This window comes from Megalobrama amblycephala, linkage group LG2 (genome assembly GCF_018812025.1).
Source record: "Megalobrama amblycephala isolate DHTTF-2021 linkage group LG2, ASM1881202v1, whole genome shotgun sequence".
Taxonomy (NCBI): domain Eukaryota; kingdom Metazoa; phylum Chordata; class Actinopteri; order Cypriniformes; family Xenocyprididae; genus Megalobrama; species Megalobrama amblycephala.
The window spans coordinates 7,021,137-7,033,260 of record NC_063045.1 but is presented as its reverse complement, the minus strand read 5'-3'; the positions used below and the strand labels follow the sequence as shown (position 1 = coordinate 7,033,260).

Genomic DNA, 12,124 nt, shown 5'->3' with positions numbered 1-12,124 from the left:
CAATAACAATATGTCTGTTACTGAATAATCCGGCAAATTAAATATTTGACTTATTTGGAACTTCATTAACTTGAAGCAAAAGATCAGATTATTCACAAAAAATGAATAAGTCTGACGTCAGCTTCACATATCAGGGCTGCATTTATTGACCAATTTCTTCCCCTTAATGTTTTTTTTAGAAAAAAGTGAACCCAGACCTCCCTGTGGAGATCAAGCCCAGCAATCGTGCGCGGAAGCTTCTGGAAGTCAAACTGCGCAAACAGAAGCAGAAATCTGTGCTGAAGAGACAGCAAGAGGACGAGCAGCGCTGGCACATGGAAATGAGGTCATCTTCAGCTTTCCCGCCATCTCTGACAGTTTTAGTTTATTGCACATTTCAGAAGGCCTTTTCACTGCAAGTCAGAATATTTAGCATGAAAAAATATACAAAATGACAACAACATGCATTTTAATTCCTTCAATGAGAGTCTTGAAACATACTGTAGTTTAATTCAGCAGATTTTATTTTTTTGAATGTTAATAACTGGAAGTGTCATCACAGTCCGTGAAAAGGGTCCAAAATTTTGGTGCAAAAAAAAAAAAAAAAGTTGTGAAAAGATAAAATACTGAAATATGCATCAAGAATAAATAATCATTTTTATATTCAGGGAAATTTGAGAAAAAAAAAAAAAAGCATAAAGTTTATTTTCATAAGTTTAATTTCATAGTATAAAAATAGTTTTTAAATGTTATAATACAAAATAATTTTAACTTTTTTTGAACATTGAAACATTTATTTACATTTCAGAATTTTATCAAAGCATTTTTTTTTTTGCATAATTTTGTTGCAGAAACTTTGTATCATTTAGGCATCAAACATAATTTAAGTCACTTTGAATAATGAATCTATATGATTTATATTCAGCGCAATATATTACCTATAAAATATACCTAAAAATAAAATACCTATATATATTTTCATATGACTAATTAGGCTTTCTTTAAATTTAGTGTAAAATATATTATTTATAAATATAATAATTTTAACTTCTTTTGTTCAATTTTAAGTATGAAAACATTCAAATACATATAATCAAATAACTTTGGTGTAAAAAATACAACTTTGAATCAAAAATGTATCAAACATGATTTAAGTCACTTTGAATAACAAAGAGTATATATTCAGGGCAATCTCTAAAAAATATACCTCCAATATACCTTCAAACACTTTACATACAATGACTAAAATTCAGCAGTCTTTAAATAAATTTGTAGAAAAATCTTTGCAAATATTATCTATAACTATACAATAAGTTTTGCATTTAATTTTGTGTGGTACGGCAGCTTGATATCCTTATTTCTCTGTCGTCCATCAGGAGGTACGAGGAGGACATGTACTGGAGGAGGATGGAGGAGGAGCAGTTATACTGGGGCGAGCAGAGGCGCAGGATGGCCCCGCCCCCTCTGATGGGCCGGCCCAACATGCCGGTGCCGCCCCTACTGGTCAGTAAAAGCATTGACCGCAATCCATGGCATTCGCTGCGGGTTTCAGATGGACCAAAGCTGACGCTAGAAGATAATTAAATGTGTAGTATTTTTTTATTAAATGGTAAACCGCAGCAATTCTCCCATTTTTCTTTAGCCCGTGCGGCGGCCAGATTCGCCTGACGACCGCCACATCATGGCCAAACACTCCGCCATCTACCCCGTGGAGGAGGAGCTTCAGGCCGTCCAGCGAATCGTCTCGCATTCTGAGCGCGCTCTCAAACTGGTGTCCGATTCGCTGCTGGAGAAGGAGGCGAGCGCTGTGGACGACGCCGACGATGACGTGACGGACAAACAGTGAGAACTTTTACTAGCTAGCTGACTTCTTATACTTTGTTGCGGGACGTTTAGATTTACGCTCTTCCTCTCGGGCAGGTCAGAGTCTCAGGCTCGTGTTCTCAAAGGAGTCATGCGTGTGGGAATCCTGGCTAAAGGTCTCCTCCTGCGCGGCGACCGCAACGTCCAGCTCATCCTGCTGGCGGCCAAGAAACCCACCGTCTCTCTTTTGAGGACCGTCGCGGAGCAGCTGCCCAAACAACTAGCGGTAAGACTGCCGCCTTTTGCTTGCGTTAAGATGCTTGTAAAATAAACGTTCATGTCGAAGCTACTGAAAACCATTATTGACTTGTTAACACTCATTTCGTTGCTCTTGTGGTTTTATCTCTGTTTCCCTTCATATGCCGGAAATTACTCACTTGAGAAATCACGTGATCCCAGATGTCATGACAGGTTTATTTATAGTGACATGTAGAGTCTGGGGTTTCTTGAAGCTCAGCTGTAAATTTCACACCAGAATCAGAAGGGGAAAAACATTTTTTTTTTTTTTTTTTTTTTTTAATTAAAAAAAAACAACAATTAAGTGTAAATATTTGAATGTAATCAAAATATATTTTGCGTCAAGCAATTGAAGCATAGCTTTAGGCACATTACCATTTTTTTTATTTGACAAACATTTTCCCTAAAATGTCATTACTATGTTTCCATCCACCTATTTTTATGCGCATTTTGGGACATTCACAAAAAACGCTGGACGGAAGCGCCAAGATGCACATAAAAATATGCATTGATCTTTATTCTTATCCAATAAGAAGACATGCACATAAACTCAATGCCAGCAAAAAACTCAAGTGACTTTGCTTCAGCAGAGGATGTGATTGGATAACTGGACTAACCAGCGGACCAATCGCATCACAGCATCTCAAATGTTGGTTTGGTGGTTCTGAAATGCCCGAGCCAAAGTCTGTCATCAGAATAATTTGGTTTAATTCCCTCTAGAAGCGTCTCACATGATTGCGTTTCATCTGCTGCACTGAGGCACAAATCATTTATGATGTAGGTAAAAAGAGCCACAGTTTTTTCCCTGATTGCTGCAACTTCCATTTTTATTACAAACATTTAGCGCCAATTTCCCTGGAAGTGGGATGGAAACTGGTTTATTCGCAAATGATTTATGACCTATTTCAATTTTGCACACCAAATTCGCATCTTTAGATGGAAACGTAGCTATTGATAAAAAAAAAAACTCATTACCGTAACATTGTCCTTTCCAGCATTTCTTTATTTAAATCCAGTTTTTTCTTTGTTAAAACCAGCATACATTTAGTACAATACTATCATGTATGGAAACTTGTTTCTTCCACTAAATAAAAAAAGGTAATTTGCAGGTAAATTCTTACTTTTTTCTCTGAATTACGAGTTTATATCACAATTCTGACATTATAACATGCAATTTTAAAGGGGCTCTATGTAAGATTTTTACTTTAATAAAGCATAAAAATACCCTAATATGTTTGCAGATATTTAGGAAACATGCTAAGTTCACCTACTTGTTTCTCAGAAAAACAATGCTACAGCCAGATATTCTACTTTGAAAATGTGCGTTCCGTGTCGGAATGTCTGTTTTTGTTTTGGTCTCTGTGAAACCGTGTGCTGCAGTTTATCCAATAGTATTTAGACATCACAGGTTGCCAGTTGGCGGAAAACAACGCATATTGCAGCCATGGAAACCAGCAAACAAACTGTGTCAGAGAATCAGGCGATAACGCCACCTGCGCGTTCTCGCTCTCTTCTCTGTCACGGTGAAGTGACACACACCCGCGCGGGCGCCTCCTCTCTCTCTCTCGTCTCATTCGCTCCGGTTAAGTAGTGCTTGTATTGCGCATAATTTTAGTCATTCCCGCAGGTTTCGCGCTCACACCACTGATCTATATTAGTGAAGCGAACAAGCCACGCTCAGTCTTCAGAGACGGAAGTCAAACAGACTCACAAGTACCAAAATAAGCACCTTCCTGCGCTTAAACTGTCAAATACATACAAAAGTATGTCAAAACCAGCAGCACAGGCAATCTTGGCTAGTGCACAGATAAACACAGTCAGTTTTTAATCGTTAAATAGCTAAGAAAGTGAACTCATGTCGTGTGTAACAGTATTGGGTCCGTTGAACACCGTTCATAGACTCTTAAAGGGACAGCAGTCCAATATTCCTGCTGCTGTCTGTCATGTTAATCAAAGAACAAAAGACAAAGAAAATCACTTTCTGCTCTTGACTGAATACGTTTTATAACTTTAATGGTAAGAATTATTTGCAATAAAGACTACAGAAACTAAGGTAACCAATGCAAAATAACACAATGTGTTATTTTACATTTGCTTACTTTAATTTCTGTAGTATTTCTTGCCTGAATAAAAACCCAGTTAACCCGAAAAACTTAGTTTCATAGCTCTCTTTATTCTATTGCATTTATTTGAGCTGTTTATATTTTATTACTGACTTTTACTTGTTTTTTTTTATGAAAATAAAACTCTGCATTGAAGAAAAGTAGATTTTTGTTGTCATTTATATAGTTCTTAGAAAGAAAATCAGAATCGGCAAAAAAATATGTATCGGCCGATCACACTAACAAAAAATCAGAAATCGGAATCGGCCAAGAAAATTGCAATTGGTGCATCTCTACTAAAAAGCCTCTGAATCCATCTAAATATCTTTATGAACAACAGCATATCAAAACAGATAAATCAACTCATCAGCTTACAGTGTTTAAGTCTCCTCAGCTTTCATTGTCAATTGCGCTCCCTATTGTTGCTGGCAACTAGAGCTGCACGATTAATCATATCGCAATCGCAATCGCGATGTCAAGCTTGTGCGATTATATGACGCAAAATGCTGCGATTTTATGAAATAAAATAATAATAAGTTAATAAATAAATAAAAAAATACATGTGTGGACACAACAACCCATTATCTGAGAGCTGTTTGCCCATTTTATACACCGCTAATAAAAAGAAGACCAGTCAGTTTCAGTTTAGGCAGTGGCATGTGTGGCGCGCATGGTCATGACTTTTCCGGTGTGCAGCGCAGAGAACGGGTAAAGATGGATGCGGAGCAAACGGTCACTGAACTGGTGGCAAGAAAAAACGCTACCTCTGTTATATGGCGATATTTTGGCTATAAGATTATAAACCCAGATTAGTAGTGGTTGAAGAGGAAAGAGGATTTAATTTGGTATCGCACGCAGCGCTGTTATCGGTGCGCACATGACGCACATACATACCAGGCTCGCGCGCACAGAGAGAGAGAGAGAGGCGCGTTATAGCTCGCGAACTCCAAATTGATTTCTCTTTCGCGTCCTCAGTGCACTTGGATGGTCACATACACGCATTATGTCAGTCAAAATACCCCTTCAGCAAGTATTCATGTAAACACATTCAGTTATGTCTTAATTGAACGAGGTGAGAATTCGGATGTAGGCCTATATCTGTCCGATGTGTGCGTGCATGCATGTCTTACTCTTAAAGTGACAGCAACCTATAAATACCTGCTGTTGTCTGTCATGTAAATCAAACAACAAAACACAGCTTTAACAAAGATTAATCTATATTAAATTTATACAATGAACAGTGTCATTTTACATTTAATTATTACATTTCTGTGCATGAAAATTAATACTACAGTTAGACCTTATACTTTATTTGTAACTTTATGTAGTATTTATCTATGCTTGTTGTAATTGGTGTACGGTATTTGTTCTTTTAACAGTCTGTTCACTTGCCTTTAATAATGTATTATTTAGGCTAGCAGTTTATGCTATGGTATCAGAATAGTTTAAGTGGGCTAAGTAATAAATGCAAAGTTAAGTTACCCCCATCCAATTTTTTATTTTTTTTTGTGCTGATCCGAAAAATGATCCGATCTGTGACGTCATAACCGTGATGTGATCCGAACCGTGAGCTTTGTGATCCGTTGAACCACTACAGATTAGTAAAGAAACAAATATCTTAAATGGGATTATAACAAGTTTGCAGTAATGCAAAGATGTTATTTAATTTCATAAAAATATTTTAATTTGAAAACGCTGTGCATTTGTTTGCTGTTGTTGATAGTTTGAGTTGAGAAATACACATTTCAGCATTATCAGTAATCTGTGTGTGTATTTTCATTGAGAACCAAGCAAGATGACTCCTGATACTATTTGTTTATTATATCGCTATCGCAATCGCAATCGCAATATTGACCTCAATAATCGCAATATGACATTTTCCCCAAATCGTGCAGCCCTACTGGCAACCATATGCTGTAAAAGCTGGCAACCCGAGTCTTTGAACGAGGGGGCGGGCCAAACAATATTTTGAATTTGGACTGCAGTACCTATTTTGAACACTGGGTGTCATTCCTACATAGAGCCCCTTAAAGTTATAAAATCAGAATTGTGCGATTAAACTCGCAGTTCTGAGAAAAAACATCTTTTTTCCCTCACAACTGGACATTATAACAGGCAGTTGCAAGTTTATCTCTCAGTTCTGACTTTATATCACGCAGTTCTGACTTTATAACACAAAATTTTGACTATCACGCAATTCTGACTTCTTACTCACAATTGTGAGTTTATATCTCGCAGTTGCAAGAAAAAAAGTCAGAATTGTGAGGGGAAAAAAGGTCACAATTACCTTTTTTATTTTTTATTTCATGGATGAAACAAGCTTCCAGAATCATGTATAAATGTTTTACAAATTAATTATTTTTTCCACACATAGTGGCATAGTAATGTGATTGTTGTACATTGTGGTAATGACTAATTATGAGGGGAAAATGTGATTATTGTCATGGACATAATGTCAAAAGGCAACAAAACTTTATAAAACATACTTTATTTACTTGATACAGTATATAATTTCTTATTTGGGATGAAATCTGACCCAGACACATTTTTGGTCATTTATTGTGTGATCCACTCATATATATTTCAAAATCACTGCAAATAAATGAGTTTTTTACTTGCTGTTGTGGTCCGTGTATCTTTAACTGATCTTTAGTTCCACTGCCTGGTTACGACACCTACAGAGAGAGACTGGGGCGTGTACTTCATTTACATTTACATCACCATTTATCTTGTGCAATATTCAGCAAAGCCTTTGAGTGTGGCAATATACCACAGGGAAAATGAGGGACAAAATACAGACCCCATATACCCGGGGCCCCTGCCGTCTCCTCTGTAGTAATGCAAAGTGTCCTTTTAACCGGCAGACCTTTTCTGAAGATCAGTATGAGGTGCAGGTACACCCTGAGGAAGCCAACATCGTCATTTTTTCAAGCAAGGAACCAAAAATGCAGGTCACCATCTCTCTTACCTCGCCAGTGATGCGCGAAGACCCCGTCCCCAACATGGAGAAAGGTTAGAGAACCCGTGCTTTCCCTCAGCAGCACTATATGTTCCCTTTGGTTTAAAAAAACAACAACAACAATAAAAAACAAGGATATTTCCATGCAGAAAATTTTCCATCAGTGAATTGGCCTTCCTGTTCATTTTTATCCCCTTCCCCACCTTCATTTTCTTTTCCTTTTTTCTTTTGGTGGAGTCCATTATTTGACCTCGTTCAGTTTTGCGTTGCTTTTCTGAAAGTGTTTTAAGAATCAAAAACAGGATCTCTGACCTTTCTTTACCACTGTGGCGCAATATTGTACAAGCTGTGTTGTAAGATACATGAAGACTTCAGGATGAGAGCGATTTTTAGCTTTGTCTACAAACTATCTATATAAAAATATTTATAAATAAAGTGGCGGTTAACTAAGTGAGGTTTTGGGAGTGACAATTGCATTTATTTTTGCATGTGTACGGAAAACAGAAGTCACTCCATTTCTGCAAAATTGTGAATGTTGACATTTTCATAAAACACAGTTTCTAACATTAACACGCTTCAAGAATAAAGATGCTAACATTATTGTTAGTAACAATTTATATATTATTTTATTTTATGTTATGTTATGTTATAGTAACTGCAGTACATCATTTATGTAAATTCACTTGCAACTACCTTAATTTTTTGAGTGAATTCATTGGTTTACTTTTAAATATTTTGAAAAAGCAAGCTATTTTTCATATAGAGATTCAGTTTTAAAATGCATTTGTCACTTCTGTAAATGCACTGCAATATTTTTGGACTGACGATGTATGAATAGTTTACGATAGTTTTGCATAGTGATAACAGAAGCATTTTGGAGATTCATGTCTGTAAATAAGATTAAACTTAAACTACAATTTAACTCGATTGCTGTTAGCTATTTTCAACCGAACTGATGTGGATTTTATCATCCACCATGTGGCCTAAAACAATTTCGTCCTCTCATCCTGAAGTTTTTGAAGAGTGACCTCAAACAACCTCTGAAATTCCGACTTGTAACCCTGAGGTCATTGTGAAGGCTGTTTTATTTTGTTAACGATATTCTCAATTCTGTTTACAACCAAACGGTTCTCCATATTTGTCCTGTTTGGGTTTGTTAATCATTCGCCCTCGGCTGCATCAACAGACCCAAGCAAAAATACTTTCCATCTACATCTTTTGCATAACATTGCAACAATTTTTTTAGGAACCTGGACGTGTTGGAAAAACCCTCGTCTTGTGACATTTCGGTGTTGTCACTTTTTTGTTTTGACGTGTGTTGTAATGATCACATTAACACAACCTAGTTCCACAAATCCCCTAAAAAAGTTTTCATTTACTTCACAATAATTTTATAACAAGATCTACTTACTTTTTTATGACGATTACTAAAGCATTAAATACAATTGATGACGTTCCCTATGTGTGTCCTTGCAGTGTCAGAGAAAGACCCTCCGGATGTCCTCAACAGGATCAAGTGCCTTGAGTATTTAGCGGCTCTGCGACATGCTAAATGGTTTCAGGTAAAAAAGGGCTTTATGATTTAGGATAGGTTTGAATTGTACTTAATATCTTGGGCAGTACACACATAATCATAACTACGGAAGAGGATAAAAAATAAAACCATCTCGAGATTAAAGTTGTTAAATTTCGAGAAAAAAGTCTAAATAAAATGTTGAGAATAAACTCATTAAATTACGAGAAAAAACTTGTTAAATTTCAAGAAAAAAGTCAAGGTAAAATGTTGAGAAAAAAATCGTTAAATTACAAGAAAAAACTCGTTAAATTTCGAGAAAAAAGTCATTAAATTACGAGAAAAAGGTAATTAAATTACGAGAACAAATTTGTTAAATTATGAGAAAAATGTCGTTAAATTTCGAGAAAAAAGTCGAGATAAAATGTTGAGAATAAACTCATTAAATTACGAGAAAAAACGCGTTAAATTTTGAGAAAAAAGTCTAAATAAAATGTTGAGAATAAACTCATTAAATTACGAGAAAAAACTCGTTAAATTTCAAGAAAAAAGTCGAGATAAAATGTTGAGAATAAACTTGTTAAATTACAAGAAAAAAACTCATTAAATTTCGAGAAAAAAGTCGAGATAAAATGTTGAGAATAAACTCATTAAATTACGAGAAAAAACGCGTTAAATTTTGAGAAAAAAGTCTAAATAAAATGTTGAGAATAAACTCGTTAAATTACAAGAAAAAACTCGTTAAATTTCAAGAAAAAAAGTCATTAAATTACAAAAAAAGGTAATTAAATTACGAGAACAAATTTGTTAAATTATGAGAAAAATGTCGTTAAATTTAGAAAAAAAGTCAAGATAAAATGTTGAGAATAAACTCGTTAAATTACGAGAAAAAACTCGTTAAATTTCGAGAAAAAAGTCGAGATAAAATGTTGAGAATAAACTTGTTAAATTACGAGAAAAAAACTAGTTAAATTTCGAGAAAAAAAATCATTAAATTACGGGAAAAAGGTCATTAAATTACGAGAACAAATTCGTTAAATTATGAGAAAAATGTCATTAAATTTCGAAAAACAGTCAAGTTAAAATGTTGAGAATAAACTCGTTAAATTATGAGAAAAAAAACTCACTAAATTTTGAGAAAAGTCGAGATAAAATGTTGAGAATATGTTGGGAGATTTTTCTCATAATTTAACGAATTTGTTCTCATAATTTAACAACGTTTTTCTAGTAATTTAACAAGTTTATTCTCAACATTTTATTTTGATTTTTTTTCTCAAAATTTAACAACTTTAATCTCGAGATGGTTTTAATTTTTTTATTATTGCTTGGCCCTAATCCTCTTCCGTACATAACCTTGCATTTATTACTCACAATCATGTCGTTCCACACCCGTAAGACCTTCGTTCATCTTCCGAACACAAATTAAGATATTGTTGATGAAATCCGATGGCTCAGTGAGGCCCCTAAGAGCAAAGCCACCGAACCTCTCAAGATCCATAAAGGTACTAAAAACATATTAAAAACAGTTCATGTGACTACCTTAATAGTTCAACCTTAATATTATAAAGCGTCGAGAATACTTTTTGTGCTCCAAAAAAACTAAATAACGACTTTTCAACAGTATCTCGTGATGGCTGATTTCAAAACACTGCTTCTGAGCTTTACAAATCTTTTGTTTCAAATCAGTGATTCAGATCTCATATCAAACGGCTAAACTGCTGAAATGATTTGACTTTGGCGCCCTGAACCACTGATTCGATTCGATACGAGCAGTGTTTTGAAATCAGCCATCACTAGATATTGTTGAAAAGTCATTATTTTTTTTATTTTTTTTTTTTGCCGCACAAAAAGTATTCTGATCGCTTTATAATATTAAGGTTGAACCACTGTACTCATATGAACTGTTAAAATATGTTTTTTTGTACCTTTATGGACCTTGAGAGTTTCAGTGGCTTTGCTCTCAATAGAGGCCTCACTGAGCCATCGGATTTCATCAAAAATATCTTAATTTGAGTTCCGAAGATGAACGAAGGTCTTACGGGTGTGGAACGGCATCAGGCTGAGTAATAAATTACATTATTTTCATTTTTGGGTGAACTTACCCTATAAGTCGACTACTGTCATGGTGGAACAACCATTTGAAAGGAATTTGCGATGCATTACGAATTCTCATTATTTCCACGAGGGGGCGCTATAGTGCATGTTGGCCTAAAATAGTTTTCTTCTACAGGCCGTTTTCTATCTCTGGTCGACCGTGGTCAAAGCAGAACAACAATTTGAAGATAATCTTGCAGGGCTAGTTAGTTAATTTTATTGTTAACATGTTTGCTAGCTAGTTACCTGGATAGTAAGTAATCATTAAGTATTTTCTGTTCGCTTACAAGTGTCTAATACTTCGAGGTCAGAAAAATATTTTGTTAAGAACAATGTAATTTTTTATTAGCATTTTAGCATTATCAACTGAAATGAGGCTGTTAATTATGATTGTTGCGTATTAATGATTTTTATCCACAGGCTCGGGCAAACGGTCTTCAGTCTTGCGTCATCATTATTCGGGTTTTGCGGGACCTGTGTCAGCGTGTACCTACCTGGGGCAAGATGCCCGACTGGGTCAGTTAGCTTTGTTTGCTAACGGTGATTTTAGCTTTAGATGATAATAGTCGTATTAACCAATGTGTTGATTTTTCTTTCGCCAAGGCTATGGAGCTGCTTGTGGAAAAGGCCATTAGCAGCGCATCCGGCCCCCTCAGTCCCGGAGAAGCTCTGCGGAGGGTCCTCGAATGCATCGCCACCGGGATTCTCCTGCCAGGTAGATGTTATTTTATTAATATTTATATGCTGTTGTAGTAATTATTAATATTTCAAATTAGCTTTATTAGTTTTATTTTTTCCATTTTCATTACATTTTTAGTAATTCTGTCATCTGCTTTTGTCATTTTTATTAGTTTTGGTTTTCCAAAAAATAATTCTATTTACCATTATTTTTATTTCAGTTTTAGTAATTTTAGTATTCAGCTTAAACTTATTTTTTTTCGGTTAGTTGCCAAAAGTTTTCCAAGTTTAAGTTTTGGTCAAATATTGATTTTGGTTAGGCAGCACTAGTGTTGTCACTGTACCAAAATTCCAGTAGTCGGTACCGATACCATGAAAATTTTACGGTTCTCGGTACCAATTTCGGTACCACAGTAAAATCTATTGGAACTATTTTACTATTTTATATAGCCTATTTTAAAAACATTAAATATGATTTGGAGTGTGTGTATGTTTGTGTGTGTGTATATATATATATATATATATATATATATATATATATATATATATATATATATATATATATATATATATATATATATTTAGGCTACCTCAATTAAAAAAATGTGAAATATATATATAAAAATAAAAAAAATAATAATTAAATGCTCAAACATCCATTGTGTACTGTTGAAAAAACCAGCATATGCTGGTAAGGTT

The 12,124-nt window shown here is 34.9% G+C and overlaps 1 protein-coding gene and 1 long non-coding RNA gene across 3 annotated transcripts in view; one reads left to right on the top strand and one right to left on the bottom strand.

The window, feature by feature from the left end:
- zfr2 (zinc finger RNA binding protein 2) overlaps positions 1-12,124 on the top strand; it is a 36,745-nt gene that overhangs the window by 21,127 nt on the left and 3,494 nt on the right. For both annotated transcript variants that reach the window (XM_048182319.1, XM_048182316.1), the window contains exons 11-18: positions 180-325; positions 1,356-1,482; positions 1,622-1,821; positions 1,900-2,068; positions 7,046-7,193; positions 8,617-8,702; positions 11,168-11,263; positions 11,351-11,462. In XM_048182319.1, the coding sequence (XP_048038276.1) occupies positions 180-325; positions 1,356-1,482; positions 1,622-1,821; positions 1,900-2,068; positions 7,046-7,193; positions 8,617-8,702; positions 11,168-11,263; positions 11,351-11,462 (1,084 nt within the window). The remainder of the gene's footprint in view (positions 1-179; positions 326-1,355; positions 1,483-1,621; positions 1,822-1,899; positions 2,069-7,045; positions 7,194-8,616; positions 8,703-11,167; positions 11,264-11,350; positions 11,463-12,124) is intronic.
- Positions 6,654-8,021, bottom strand: LOC125263352. Its single transcript, XR_007183806.1, has 2 exons — positions 7,344-8,021; positions 6,654-7,235 (listed from the first exon to the last, which is right to left on the bottom strand). It is a non-coding gene; the product is annotated as an uncharacterized LOC125263352 (long non-coding RNA).